At 39.3% G+C, this 16,442-nt stretch overlaps 1 protein-coding gene across 1 annotated transcript; it reads right to left on the minus strand.

Annotated features, from left to right (window-relative positions):
• Positions 1-7,657: 7,657 nt before the first annotated feature.
• On the minus strand, positions 7,658-9,416 carry LOC141649007 (uncharacterized). The gene is made up of 3 exons (XM_074457711.1): positions 8,867-9,416; positions 7,977-8,286; positions 7,658-7,859 (listed from the first exon to the last, which is right to left on the minus strand). Exons 1-3 carry the CDS (start codon positions 9,414-9,416, stop codon positions 7,658-7,660), a joined length of 1,062 nt encoding a protein of 353 aa, XP_074313812.1.
• Between the last annotated feature and the right edge of the window lie 7,026 nt (positions 9,417-16,442).

The raw sequence follows: 16,442 nt of genomic DNA on the forward strand, positions 1-16,442 counted from the left end.
TCCTCGCATCCTTAGTCCGGCTCCTCTCCCCGTGGCGGGATGGGCTTCTTCTCCGACTCTGGTGAGTCGGGCTTCTTCTCCGACTCTGGTGAGTCGGACTTCTTCTCCGACTCTGGTGAGTCGGACTTCTTTCACTCCTCTGGGGCAGGCCTCGTCGGTGCTGCGGCGACACTGTCCTCCCGCGAGTGCGGGAAGGACTCAGGTCTACCACTTGCACTCTGGGCTCTCCCGGCGTCTTGACAGGGTCAGCATCCTCCAATGCTCCGTTCAAGTTCCTCGGAGTCACTTTTTGGGCCCTGGTCTCCTGTGCGGGTGCCGCTGCTCTTGTCGTTGTGACAGTGTGAGTCGGCGTGCTACCCATTAGGTCCAGGAGTAGCTTCAGTTTAGCTGCATCAACCACATGTCCCATGATGGTGACTTGGTCGGCGGGCAGCGGTGTATCTGGTACCATTGGCATCTCGTACGCCGGTTGAATTACTCGGCCGGTGGGGGACTGCACAATCCCTGAATTGGGGACGGTATCATCTTGGCAGAATTCGGTTTCGTCAGTCACAATTACTTCTGGCTGTTTTGACATCTTCTTAGCTTGTTGGGTGGGTTTTGTTTTGTGTTTTTTTTTTGTTTGGGAATGAATGTGACTAGCTTCTAGTATCTTTTCCCACAGACGGCGCCAATTGTTCCGGGTGTAATTCCAGAGCAGTGTTTGTTTACCACGCAAGCTTGGTGAATGGATGTCCTTCCTTGCCTTGGTTCTTCCTCTCGGTCTCTCCTGAAACGATGAACAAACTGAGGGCTCGGCTTTGCACCAAGCGTACTCACTTCGACGCTCAAGTCAGTGAACTTAAAGGGGATTAAGTTGTGTGTTACTTGGCGAAGTATAGATTGTAGAGAGATAAGGAATATATTACCAGATTATGAGATGTTTTGGTTAGATTTCGGATCCTTTCCTCAATGAGGGTTGAGGAGTATTTATAGACTTTCACCTTTTGTCACGTAGTGGCCAAGTGGCCAAGTGGCTAGCAGGTGGAAAGACTGATCTACCCTCGGCCGAGGGACCCATGGCAGGCCGGCGGGCCCTGTTGACTCCATGCCGAGGGGTCTTGGATATGAGTACGCGGATATGTGCCCCGGCTGGCTAGTTGTCCCAACCGAGGCACAAGAGACAGGCCGACAGGCTGCGTCGGTTAGGCTGTCTAAGTCGTTGACTTGCTGTGGATATCTTTGACCTTGCTCAATATGTTGACTCGGTCAGCGGGTGCAGAATATGCCCCATCAGTATGCATAGCCAAATCGCCATAACTACTCATGCATATCATTTATCGAGTCATCGACCGTGTCAATTATAATTATCGTAGTTCACCGCTTTAGTTCACTTAAAACGTGATAGATAATAAATTGACATGACCTCTCGCTAAAATAATAATTGAGAATTAGCCTTACCAAATAGTAGAACCATGAGCCCCAATTTTATAAGGGGGTTAAGCCGGCTTCACCGTAATACAAACCTTGTTACGTTGGGTAAGTGGGTGATAAAATGTTATTACATCGAAATTTGGATTGAGCTCAACGGAAGTATTCGTGACCGTAGTCGCATGTGTTCCGGGCTGAAGATAAATATTAGAGTAATTTTATCGACCGAGAGTTCTAGAAGTAGAATCGATTAAAAGGTCAATCCACCGAGTTATATTGATAAGGGATGATTCGGCTCACCGTACCCGAGTTAATATGAATTTGGATCTCGGAATCATTTATCATAGTTGGGTAGAGGTCACTATATAAATGCTTAAAACTTGTTTAAAATGTTAACAAGTATTATTAAAACAATAGATGTTCATTAATTCCTTCACTTTTATTTTGTAGTCAAATTTGTTTTCTCATTTGCAATGGCAACTCCAAATTCAAACGCATCCACTAGCTCGAACACTCTCACCAATGTTTCATGGCTCCGATCCTTCATGGATCGTTGTAAACTAGAAAAGAATGGGTCAAACTTCGCCGATTGGGACGCCCAACTTCGCTTGGCCGCGGAGGGCGACGATAAGATTCGTTACCTCACCGAGGCCTCTCCCGCCGCACCGACCGCTAGGTCTACTCCCGCCGCTAGGCAAGCCTATGAGACTTACCAAAAGGAGTCGGCCGCGATCAAAAATGTGTTGATCTTTTCAATGGAGGCCGAACTCCAAAGGAGTGCTATAAAGATTAGCACCGCCTATGAGATCTATACGAAGCTTGTGACCATGTTTTCACAAGCTCCTAGGATCATTCAATATGAAGCGGCATCCGCATTCTTCGATCTCAACATTAAGGAGGGCCAAAAGGTTAGCCCTCACGTGCTCAAGTTGATGGAGAATGTTGAGACCTTGAAAATTCAAAAGGTAGACATTCGCGAAGAACTCATCATTGATCGAATTCTTCATTCCTTGAACAAGGTTAAAGCATATGTTCAATTCCGGGTGAATTTTAATATGCAGAACTTGAAAGTTTCCCTCGATGAATTGCACAAAATGCTTGTGCAAGCCGAGAGGGATATGGGGCTAAATGCTAGCACCACCAAGGATGTGCTCAACATCAATCAAAAGAGCAAAGAAAAATTCAAGAAAAGCGGCACAAAGGGTAAGAAGCCAACACTCTTTAAGAACAAGGGAAAAGCTTGTGAAGCTAGCTCCTCAAAGCCCAAGAAGGGTGCCCCGTCCAGGGACAAATGTCACTATTGTAATGGCATTGGGCATTGGAAGAGGAATTGTCCTAAGTACCTAGGTGACATCAAAGCTGGAAAGGTTATTCCAGTAGGTAATTTAATTATCCCTATCTTTTTATGTTTCGATCTCAACTTTGCTATTGTGATACAAGTTGTGATAATTCCCTTTTTATTGTAATTAGGGCATCCGAGCAAGGACAAGGGCAAAGAAAAGCAAGCCTAGAAGATCTTGAGGGAAGCTAGATGTAGCCGCCCATAGTGCTAGATCAATGAGAGCTTGGCTTTATTTTGTCTTTATTTTATGTTGTATTGTGAATTTTTAGAACTATTTTTAAATTTCCTCGTTCGACTTGGGAATTTGTTATAACAATGGTTGTATTTTGGATTTTCGTGACTTGGTTTGCAACCCAAGTCACTTGCTTTATCGTATTAGTTGTTCTAAAATTTATCTTAATACATTACTTGCATCTAGAAACATAAGATTATCGACTTAAATTGATTATTTAGACAAATTATAATGATCGCGTCATTATATGTCCATAAGCTATGAATTCGATTCTCCTTATGTCATAGTGACTAAATGTCACAACTTACTTTGTAAGATCAATTATGAAATCAAGATTGAGTTGTTGAACTCATATAAGGGAACATTAAAAACCTCATGTGATTCGCCTATCAAACCTAAATCGTCTTGTCAAAGTCATCCTTTTAATATGTCTCGATTAAATCACTATTACTTAAAAATATGTGATATTTTTTTTACCATCATTATTTGTGGCTCAAAAGCTATATTTGGAGAAAAATGGTATTTTTCTAAAGATAGAGTGGGAGTAATTTAGCCAGAAGCCTTGAGAAGGTATAAGCCTTGAGAAGGTAGATACTACGTGAGTTGTGAGGACATCAAAAGAAGATGTTCTTAAGGAAACTACGTAATACCACGTGAGGACACCAAAAGAAGTCGTTCGTGAGGATACTACATGAGGACACCAAAAGGGATACTACGTGAGGACACCAAAAGAAGATGTTCTTGAGGTTACTACGTGAGGACACCAAAAGAAGATGTTCTTGAGGATACTACGCGAGGAGACCAAAAGAAGATGTTCTTAAGGAACCCACGTGAGGACACCAAAAGAAGGCGTGCCTTTGAAATTTAGATTATGATCTATGAAGTTACAAGAGATCTTAAAATTTGACATTTTACTTAAGAGCCCTATGAAACTAAAATGATATCTATGCAATTAAATGGATTTATTTGGGATTGTTGAGACCAATCCAAAGTAAATAGAAGTTTATGATTAAGAGTTGCATAGAGTGGCATGTCGATGTCTACAAGAACTAAGTTAATTGTTAACTAAGCTAAGGATTAAAAACATTGCTATTCATTATGAAAGTAAGTAAAGTATCAAAGCCACTTCCTAAATGGGTATTTTGAAAGTGATATGTGAATGACATATATGGTTTTGATTAATACTTAGAGAAGCAATGAACATTCCATTATGTAATATTTCCATGGAGAAACATGTGTACACATGGACTTGAGTGGGAGAAAGAGACTGTCATGTTTAGACATGGAATTCAGTGGGAGCAATTATCCTTCATAAATTGTATGATTTATTACTCATTGAAAATGACGTGCAAATAGGTTTTCAATTCTGGATGAAATTAGACATTATGCATATCTATTATAACATGGGATGTTGGACTGGCACGTAGATGAGTATCTTATGATGATAATGATCCTTCTAATATCAACCAGTTAAGTAGGTTGTTCATGTTGATGAAGTTTGAATTATCGTAGTGTTATGATTATTCACATGAACCTAAGAACTGTTGTCTACATGAATATAATTACTAATGTTTCTGCCATTAGTATAATTATGTACACCATTATGCATATGTCTTAGATGAATTAAATGCTTGGAGCATGATAAGTCGATAACAAGTCTACCCATGTAAGAGTTGTTGATAAGCCTTAAGGAACCGTCATGAATTCTCTAGGAGAACTAATGATCTGTTCTATGGTTTGGAAGAGAAATAAGTTATGTGTCAAGAAGTTACACAAACTCAAGTTTCCAAACTCATTTGGATTTGTGAAAATCCCAGGCAGATTATTGACATAAGGAGTAAAAGACTAGAAAAGAGTATTCTATTGTCATCCATTGCAAGTTTCTACGAAATGAACCTAAGTGCGTTATGATTGAGTGGTGGACGTTAAAACTATAAGTAGTATTGTCTACTGAAATCCACATCACAAGTTATGTGATAACACTAATAGCTTCTTTTAAGCTTAAGAACCTATGTCTAGTATGAAGTCTAGACATGTACTTAGTAAAAATTCATGCTATGAGGGATAACATGAAGTTGAAGGAAATCGCAATTCGGAAAAGTTTGAACAATTGGACACATGGTATGTTCACAAGCTAAACTTTTATTGCGCTACACAAGTGCATAAGTGCACTCATGATTATAAGACATGGAGTAGCAATATGGTATTGACTACTCATGTGTGATAATCACATTTATTGTTTGAGTTATTATTAACTCATCTTATACCTTGTTACATCCAAATGGGATTGTTGGGACAATATTGAACCCCATTAAAGTGGACTGGATTAACATAGTATTCGTCCCTAGTTACTTACATGAGGTGACATCTCGAAGCAACTAGAGTGTGATGCGATTGATGGCAAGTTCAAGTGCCATAGAGTCATAAGAGATGACTAGTCGATCACATAGGCAGACTGTGAGGGACACTCTGTCGGACCTATGACCGCCTATAGAGTTCTGGCAATTTTTATAGCCTGGTCGTGGCGAGAGCTACTATGGTATTCTTATGAGTCAATTCTTTGACTAATGACTATTCGCCTAAGATGGCAGTTTCAGAGTGACTTTGATTTATGTTCGGCGACCTTCGTAAATGGGGTCTAATGGGCATGTTTTGGGTCATGATGAGCTGTGGCTAATCGAAGGGGAGAGTGCAATAGGAATTGTCCATCCCCGTCAGGGTTATCTTATATCTCAAGGCCACTCGAGGAGTAATGAACTGGAAATGTGTGGCCACGCTCGGAAGGTATCTATGGTAGATAATTCCGGTCAGACAGTTATTCTCCAGATCAAGGAAACCACTTTCGATATGATCAAATACAAGTACGACCTGCAAGACACCTTGCATTGAGTGGGAGATAGTAATAAGATAAGAGAATTGGTGACGCTTACTTGTCGTGGACAAGTGGGAGATTGTTGGAGTATGTGTCCTCGACAATAATGTGATCACATGTTTAAATCTCATATTAAGAATACATAAGGGAATGTAACATTTTATTGTCAATTGATCCTCATTAATCGGTAATGATTGGCTGACTAGAGTTTGACATTACTGTCGTGCGACGGTGGTGATCAGTTGATCCCTTAAGGTCATACCTCTAAGGAAACATTCTTAATTGACTAATTAATTAATTGTATGACGATACAAGTTAATTAATTCCTTAAAATTGAACAAATGATTTTGTAAGTAATTATACGTATCTTATTGTAATTTGATTAAATAAGATTCGTTCTAAGTAATTAAATTGTTTTATTACTTAAGATTTATTTATTGTTTATGAAACAATTGAAATAGGAATGAATTGATTATTATAAATACAAGTAGTTGTGATTTATAATTATATGACCCATTTTAAGTAATAGTAATTGTGAATTACTAATTAATTTTTGTATGTGATTTATTTTGTTTATATAATGATTTTTTAATTTGTTAAAAATGCATTATTTAAACAACATGTCTAGTAACATGTCCAATATGTCACACAATACATATTAGCAAATTGACAAACTTAAAATGGACCCTTATAATGTTAAGGGTGCCGTGTAAATGAAGGAGAGGAGGTTGGTTGTGCTTAATTCTTTTGTTTAGTGGAAGACATCATGATTACGTACTAATCTTAGGCTTCCCTGTCTACACCCTTGAGAAGAGAAAAATGCTAAAGCATTGGACACTCTACCAATGGCCAAAAACCGGTGGCCTCCTCTATACACACTCAAGTAGTGTGTTTTCATCTAACACTAATTCATTCTAATATTATTCATTCACTTGAATATTGACTTATCTCTCTAAGTTTTGTTGTTGAACAAAATCATAAAAACTCACATAAAATCTCTAATATTATTTTCTTAATACTAGAAGTAGTATACACATAATATTAGTATTTTTAAGGGGACAAATATTAATTCTAGTAATCAAATTAATATTTGTATTAAGAAGGATTTCTTGGTACAATCCTTGAGGAGAGATTCTAAAATTAAATCTTGTTCATCCATTAGGAAAGCTTAAGAACTAAGTGAGGTAGGAGACCTTACTAGTGCCCTAATAGCCGAAAATACATATGTAAGGAACCGATTTTCTTCACTCTTGTATTTTGTTTTGCATGCATAAGATCTAGAATTAATTTTATGACTAAATTAATTTATCACATATTCAATATATATACTTTTTATATTAATGAATCTAACAACACGAACATCATCTTCATCCATGATTTTGTAAGCAGCATTTGTGTAGACCTCCTGCACCACGTATGGACCATCCCACTTAGAGGTGGACTTACCAACTGGTTTGTGAGAGGTGATGATTGGCCTTTGTACCGCAAGGACCAGGTCTCTCACTTGGAAAGAACGAGGGGGCACTTTTTTGTTAAATGCGCGTGACAACCTTGCTTGATAGCATTGGAGCTTTTGTTGAGCCTCTAGTCTTTTTTCATCGAGAGCCTCTAACTCTACTAATCGCAGCTTGTCATTTTCATCTTATGTGAGACCCTTCTGAATAGTAATGCGTAAGAATGGGATTTGCAACTCCAGAGACAACACAGCCTTAAATCCATACACCAATGCGTACGGGGTTGCTTGAGTAGGTGTTTGGTATGCCGTACGATACGGCCACAATGTCTCACTAATTCTTTCATGTCAGTCTTGCTTTGACTTTGCTACTACTTTCTTCACCAAGTTGCAAAGGGTCTTGTTGAAGGCTTCATCCAAACCATCTGCAGAAGCGTAGTACATTGATAACTTGTGTTGTTTGAATTTGAATTTCTCTCCCAGATTTGTCATTAGATGGTTAAAGAATTGTTTCCCGTTGTCAGTTGTGATATGCTGAGGTACACCATATCTGTAGATTCTTTGGTTTCGAATAAAGTCCACAACATTTTCTTTTTACACCTCCAGTAATGTGATAGCTTCTACCTATTTTGAGAAGTAGTCAGTGCTAGTGCTGGCGAGAATATACTGGTGTCCATTTGAGGCCTTTTGAGTAAGAGGTCCCACAACATCAAGTTCCCAAGCTTCAAAGGGCCATAAAGACACAGTAAGTTGTAACAGCTCTAGCGGTTGGTGTATGAAGTTTGCGTAGAACTGACAAAGTTCACACTTTTTCGTGAAGTCCATACAATCTTGCACCATAGTTGGCCAGTAATACCCTATTCTCTTTACATGATCATGAAGTTTAGGCCCAGATTGATGAACGTCATAAATAACAAAGTGAACTTCATGCATTGCTTCATCAGCTTCGTCATTGCTTAGACACCTCAACCATTGCCCTGAGAAAGAACATCTATAAAGCGTCCCTTTATAGTGAATAAACTCTGGAGCACGTTAACGTATCTCTACCTTGTGACTGGGATCGTCGGGTAATTTTTGGTGGTCCAAGAAGTCAATGATAGGTTGACGCCAATCATCTTCATCAGCTGTGTAGGCGCATATCATGTTGGTCGTATCTATATTTTCTTCTCCTTCAAGCAATGATACTGCCCAATGATTGCAGACTAGGACTTGCATAAATTCTTCTGCCCCTAGTCCCAAAGTGGCTGCAAGGTTAGCAAGCGCGTCGGCCAACTTATTGGCACTCCTCGGTACGTGAATAATTTTTATGGAGTCAAGTTGATTGAGCAGCTGCAATGCTCATTGATGATAGGGAATCAAGTCTTCATTTTTTGCTTTGTATTCATCGAGGACTTGGTTGATCAGCAGCTTCGAGTTACCCTAGATGTCCATATCTCTGACGCCTATTTCGATCATCATTTGGAGGCCAAGTATGAGAGCTTGGTAATCTGCCATATTATTTGAGCACAACCGAGTGAGCGTAAAGGCATATGGCATGAGATAATTTTGTGGAGTTACGAATATGTACAACTCTGGCTCCAGCCCCGTCTTTCCTTGCAGCACTGTCGAAGTACATCTGCCATGGAGGTAGAACGTCCACGTAGAAGATTTCTTCTCCAGCAAGGTCATCTGGAATTTCCCACTTTGCTGGTACTAGAGGATCAGCCAATAAATCGGCGATGGCTTGACCTTTCATAGCCTTTTGAGGCACGAACACTAAGTCGTACTTCTTAAGTAGCATTGCCCATTTCGCAAGTCTTCTAGATAAGACTGGTCTTGAGAGTATGTACTTGATTGGGTCGGCTTTTGAGACCACGTGTATAGGATAATAATTCAACTCATCTGCAACCAAGATACGAGCCAAATAGTAGAGTCCTCTCTCCTTGCGGTCTTCAATCTCTTGAGCACACATTGCCCCCAGCGAGCGTTCTTGTGCTGCGATGTACAGGACAAGCGGTTTTCCTGGAATTGGTGCCCCCAGCACTTGTGCATTGGCCAAGTATTTCTTTATGTTATCGAAAGCATGCTTGCATTTATCATCCCATTGAAATGGAGCATCCTTTTTCATGAGATGAGTTAACGGCTTGCAACGTGCTGCTATGTAACACCCCCAATTACCCGGCCAAGGTAACTAAGGGTGCTACCATCTCGGTTGCCCGAGGTAGTGCATCAAAACTATAATAAAGAAACATTTATTATAATTTACAATCTAAATGTCATTACAAAATGAATTATACATGCCGTGAATCTTAGAACTACAACGTCTGACTTTAAAGGTGATCTACATCATCTCTAAGTATATGACTCAACTAAACTTCAACAAGTCCATGCTCGTCCCAAGTCCCACTCGTAGACCAAGCGAAAACTTGTCATACACTGCCCCATATGACCGGACATATATCATATGGATCAACATAGGCCACCGCAATTAAATTACGTGACAATTACACAGACACATACACACTCCAGTTCAATAATATAATTGATCACATAAATTTCAAATGACAATTAACACTCAAGTACCCATCATATGACTCATCACATATTCTACTCACCCCACGACCTTCATAATCCCATCCACCAAATCACACACTCGGTGACGACATCGCAACACCGTCACCACCCCACCGAGCCGCAACCCGTGTTACCCGCATCGCAACATGGAGTAACGAGTTCGCATCGCAACACGAACCCATTAACCCGGACCATTAATGTACACAACCTCCTTAGGTGTGGGTCCCTCTAAAGAGCGATCTCAAGGCGCGAGGTCGGTGTCCCACAAACACCTCCTCGCTAAACAACGCCACTCCATGTATCACCACATCCAACTGATAGGCTTATCGCGTACCTATGCAAAGATAATTTCCCTAGACACAAATTAATGTAGTAATAGGGGTCGAACACAAGGAAACGGGAATTACGTCGTGAATTGCTATGGGTAGATTTTTATCAAGGTCGACTTCGATTTTGGTTTGGTTTGTTTGTTTGATGAAAATTATGATATAAATTATATAATAAAAGGGAGTCTAAAGGGTTCGGGTCACTCATGCAAAGGTAAACATATGATCATGATAAATTCGGTACTAATAATTTTGTCAATTGTTTAGGCTTAGAGATACCCACCTTACGGCATTAGTATCAACCATAGACCGGGTCCTAGAGAAACTCTCGTCCATGACTAGGTCGTCCTACCACACATGCTTAGTCTAATTCAATTCCGTGCCTCTCGACTTTTAGAATGAATGAACAAACTTAATCTACGATTACGGCCGATAACCAAAGATTAAACGTAACAATGCAAACATGTGATGGAAACAATTGAACAATATTATTATCAACCTATTTAAATATGTTATATATTTGATTTTGCATGGCTCCCCTAGCCTTTTGACTAGGAAATTTAGCTACTCATATTAAAATGTAAATTGCAAACTAAATTATAAGAAATGCTAAACATGGTTGTATGATTTATATAGAATAGGTGATATAACATGTAAAGGAAATAATGCTAATTTAAAATAAACAAAGTACTTAATTATAAACTATGTAATAACTAAAATAATAATGTAAATTTGCAAACTTAGAATTAGAAATACCTTAATAGAAGAGAACTTATATGGAAGAACAAATAATAATAACCAAATGCTTGAATATCAAATGCTTGAACAATAGTTTGTAGTACAAAATGTTGAAAGATTGAACTAAAGGAATGCTTAACAATTTGTAAACTAAAATGAGAAAACTAATGAGAGAAATATAATGCTTAAGGCCATTGTAAGTAATTTGAGACGTGAAAATGAGATGCCCTAAGCCTTGGAATACCTCTCCTATTTATAGGAGAGGAAGAGGAAAACATAAGAAATCAATGAGCATGTGGCCCCGATCGGGGTTGGGCTGTCCCGATCGGGGTCGTGTGTTTTTCCTCCGTTTCCATTAAATCCCATCTTAATTAGCAAGAGTATCCTATGTGGGTGTTTAATTAGCGATTAATCACCCGGTTTAAGACCTCATCCCTTGGCATCCTAGGTGGCTTGGAATCCTATTCTTTCCTCTTTGATTTGGACTTGAACATTGGGCTTGACTTTGATTGTTGACTTCTCTTGCATTTTTATTTTGATCCAACATTTCCCTCATGCAAACCCATGCAACTTGAAGTACAAAGTCCATGCAACATCCAATTCTTAGTCCATTTGGTCTAGCTTGCAATTTCTAACAACCATGTAGTATTTTAGCTCCAAAAAGCTTATTTCCTACAAAATATGTCAAAACATCCAAAACAACTAGAAATGCAAATATTAGCTATAAAACACTTAAGATAAGTGCTAAAGACATGTAAAATCAAGCTAATATAAGGGGGTTAAAATGTATAAAATATGCACTTATCAAACTCCCCCAAGCTAAATCCTTGCTAGTCCTCAAGCAAGAGACCAAATCCTATCAATTGCAATATCCCAAACAAGCTAAGCATAACGATTTAAAAACCCAAAACAACATGGACAAGGAATAAAGCAAAACATGGATGAGATTTACACGACGGCGTAGCATAGAAAACTTTGAGTGAACCTTTAAGCTCTTGCATGATCTTTTGACTTATGGACTCTCATGGAACACTCAAACTCTTTTATATGTGAAAGGACAATTTTGTGAATGAACACTCAACTATCCTCAACTTATAACAATGTGCCCGCAATCTAATATGGTAAACATGTCAAAACTAGCAAGCAAAGACAATCAAATGTAAACATGATAAAGAAGCCAAATGGGTAGGAAGAAGGCTAATAAACATGGGTAAGAAAGGGGAACAAAAGAGTTATGGTAATGTGGAGCTAAGTCAAGCTAGCAACTACCAAAATGCAAGGATGCTCAATCCCAATTCTAACCCAATTTTTGCAATTCAAACCATAAGAAAATTCTCCAAAATAATATGAATAATGCTTGAGAATTTCTCACATCTTTTCTTCTTCTCTTTCTTTTCTTTTCAATGCATACTTCTTTTTTTTCATGCTTTTTCTCATTCATTCATTTTCTTTCTTCATTTTTTCTTTTTTTTTCTTTCATTCTGATTTTTTAAACTTTTTTCATTTTTTTTACTCCTTTTTTTTTAGCATTAAGACCAAGCTCACATGACTTCAAACAATAAACCATATCCCAATGAGCACCCAAACACTATCCAACTAAGCTACTAGCTCAACAAGGGTAGGCAATTTCAATGATGTAGCTAGGGATAAATTTTGTGAAGGTGTCAAAAAGGCAAAAATATCATGTGAATGGCTCCAAAATGCTATAACAAATGAATGCATGCTTACCAAGAGATGACATGAGAACCATACTTGTGCGTTTTGATGAAACACACATTATAAGGAGACACCTACACTCACCTAAGAGAGACCGGATATGGATGCATCGGTCAAAAAGAGGCTCTACCTTACCATTTTATAGCTTGCCACAAGTCAAGATCAAGCCTATTCGGTTCATTCTCCATCTCCCACCTACTATGTCAAGACATCCCCATGTAGCTAATATCCCATCATTAAAGAATAAATCATTAGCAACAAGCCATTATTAGGATAAGCAAAGAGGAAAGTAGGCTACAAGCAAGCATAAAGCAAAAATTTCCCTCAAAAATTTTCAAATTTTCTACACTACATGCAAACTACACTATATGCAAATGCAATCCCCCCAAGCTAAACATCACATTGTCCTCAATGTGCCAACTATTCAAAGTACCCAAGCAAACCATAAAAATGGCTCAAAGCACAAAACAAGAAGGACTAGAGGTTATGTTTAATGGGTTGCAAGATCTAAACTAATATGCAAAGCAATGAAAAACTTACTCAACTCGCTAGCCCCCCAAGCTAGCATGAATTCGGGGGATTTCTTCATCAATAAACTAAGAAAAGGGCCAAAAATCGAACCCCTTCCTCTCTTTATTCTTCTTCTTACCACTACCACTTGATTCTCCTTGTTGGCCACTTCCACTTGAATCATCCTCTTGAAGAGGAGTGACATACTCACCAATATCTTGGCCACTACCAAGACCATCACCATAACTACTAATCCCACCATATCCACCATAGCCTCCTTGTAATGCCTCAACACCAAAATCCGAACCACAAAAATCCGGACCGGGTTCATATGTAGCAAATGTACCTGCATCATTGTTAGGAGGGGGAGGGGGAATAGGAGAAGGAGGAGGAAATCCACCCGGAGGATAAGTATAAAATGAAGGGTGTGGCCCCTCGGGTTGGACAACTCCTTGCCTAGCAAAATGATCATAAATAGGATGCTATGCAAGTCGTTGGTCATCACGAATTTGATTAACACCTAAGTTCATTTCCCGCATCATATTCATCATTTCTATGCTAGAAGGTGACTCAATGCTAGAGGTGGAGTGACGTGCTTGAGAGGGTTGACCTCCCACATGCCTCTCAACGGTGGTAGGTGTCTCACCTCTTAGGTCTAAATGGTAGGTAGGTCTAGTAAAGGGGGCACTTCCACGATGAGGCTTAGTGTGAACCAAAGCCTTAATTTCTTTCTTTTCCTCGGGTAGACGAATGGATTCTTGCCTACCTATTTCCCAAATCATGTTGGGATAAGCATCCTTAAACCAATTACAAGAACGAAAATATTCATAATCAAGCCCAACTCCCTTAGACCTAGACTCAAGCAATGGTCTCAAAGTGGTATTCTCTTGGTTAAACCTACACAAATGGTGAGCAATTTTAGTGACCAAACCTCCTAAGACAATGCAACTATTCTTGACATTACATTGTTTGGTCAAGTGGACCGCAAAGTGGTACGGGATATTGATTCCCCACTTCTTATCACCATTAACATTCAAGAAAGCACCCAAAATTTCTACCTCAATCTTCCTCACCGAGTGAGGTTCATTTCTCCCAAAAAAGGTCCATCCCATAAACCTTTGCCAAATCCTTATGTCGGGGTAATGAATATATTGATGAGGGGTTTGATCCCAACCCGAAAAAGGCAAGTGAGAGATGGCATTCCAAGTCAAAACGGGGTTATAATCATCGGGTGATTCGGTGGGTAAGTCCTTGTGAGGCAATTCAAAGATAGCGGCAAAGTCCGCTAAGTCCAACCTATGATCTTCATTAAACAAACGAAAGGTAACAAAAACAACAACACCGGGTTTCCTAGACCTATGAAACTCGAAAGCGCTCAAGAACTCAAGGGTGAGTTCGGGGAAGGTCTTATAATTCATTGTGTAACAATGCTTCATACCAAGATTTTTAAACAAAGCCTTAACATTTTTCTCAATTCCAATATTGTTTAAAGATGCTTGGTTGATAAATTTTGTTGGTTCCATACCTTTGCTCTTCAAGATGACCCAATTGTTGTATTGAGTTTGTGAATTGAAGATCACATTCGGAAATTCCGGGTCATGCCATTGCGGGACTTCTTCCATTTGGACATCCTCCGCAGCATTTGAAGGTTCCGCCTCACCTCTCCTTCTCTTAGAAGCACCTTGGGAAGGAGCTTTTCTTGGTGCCATTTTTCTGAAATTTAAGACAAAATTCATCTTAAGACAAACCAAAATTCATCCTAATAGGCATAATAGTATGAATTAGTGAACTAATTTACACTACAAACATGTAATAAGCATTCTACAACCAATTTCTAGCACTAAAAAGCACAAAATTGAATTCCCCCAAATTGAGTTAGGGTTTGCATAATCCAATTAATTGATTGAAGTGGATGAATTAAAGAGAAAAGAGAAGAAAACTTACCAAATTGATGTTAATGGGTGAATGAATCTTGCAAATCAATGAAGAAATTGATGTTTCCTTGTGATTTTAGATGAAGAAGTGAAGAAAATAATGGAGATAGAGGAGAGCAAGGTACCGTCGGGTTGGAGAGTGAATGATAGAAATTGTCTTTTTTTTTTTTACTTACCTGTCAAAGCAGCGAAATAAATCCACACAACCACGACCCCGATCGGGGCCCCCCAACCCCGATCGGGGTCGACCTCCTCTTCCCGTGTTTGACCTGCTTGTCTATGGAAGTTAATTCTTTTCGTATTTTTTGAAAACCACGTCCCCGAACGGGGTTCTTGCATGGGGAAGCGTGTCGAATGCACTCCAAATTCTCCTTTCTTCATTTGCACCTAAAAATCACAAAAAGAAACATCGTCAAGTCGAGTATTTTATTACTAATCTACGAAAAACAATAAATTGCAGATAATTAAAAACAAAAATAAATAAAAGAAAATAAAAAACTTGGGTTGCCTCCCAAGAAGTGCTGGTTTAACGTCCCGCACGACGAAAAAAAACTTGAGTCGGGTCAAGCTTTCTTTGGTAGAGGTTGAACGGTCATTTCCTCTATCACACCAATGATCACATTCTCATGGTAGAGCTTCAAACGATGACCGTTTGCTTTGAATTTTTCGCCCTTGGTGGTCATCACTTCAACGGAACCGAACTTGTTGACACTTGTGACGGTATATGGACCGGTCCACCGTGATCGTAACTTTCCCGGAAATAGCTTGTATCGGAAATTGAATAGCAAGACCTTATCACCATTTTGAAATTCTTTGTTCAAGATCTTCTTGTCATGCCATCTTTTTGTTCTCTCCTTATAGAGACGGGAGCTCTCATAAGCTTGCAAGCAAAATTCATCGAGTTCATTGAGTTGCAACAACCGCTTCTCTCCACTCAATTTCGGGTCCATGTTAAGCTCCTTAATTGCCCAAAAAGCCTTTTGTTCCATCTCAACGGGAAGATGGCACGCCTTTCCATAGACCAACCTATATGGTGAGGTACCAATAGGTGTCTTAAACGTGGTACGGTAGGCCCATAAGGTGTCATCGAGCTTCATACTCCAATCTTTTCGTGATTTGGCAACAACTTTCTCAAGTATGGACTTGATCTCACGGTTGGAAACCTTAACATGGCCACTAGTTTGTGGGTGGTAAGCCAAGCCTCTTCTATGATAGACTCCATACTTTTCCAACAAAGCATCAAGTTGTTTCTCACCGAAATGAGTACCACGATCACTAATGATTGCTCTTGGAACACCGAACCTTGGGAATATGATCTTCTTGAACAAGTTAATGACGGTGCGAGCATCATTAGTT

Source organism: Silene latifolia, chromosome 3 (assembly GCF_048544455.1).
Source record: "Silene latifolia isolate original U9 population chromosome 3, ASM4854445v1, whole genome shotgun sequence".
NCBI lineage: Eukaryota > Viridiplantae > Streptophyta > Magnoliopsida > Caryophyllales > Caryophyllaceae > Silene > Silene latifolia.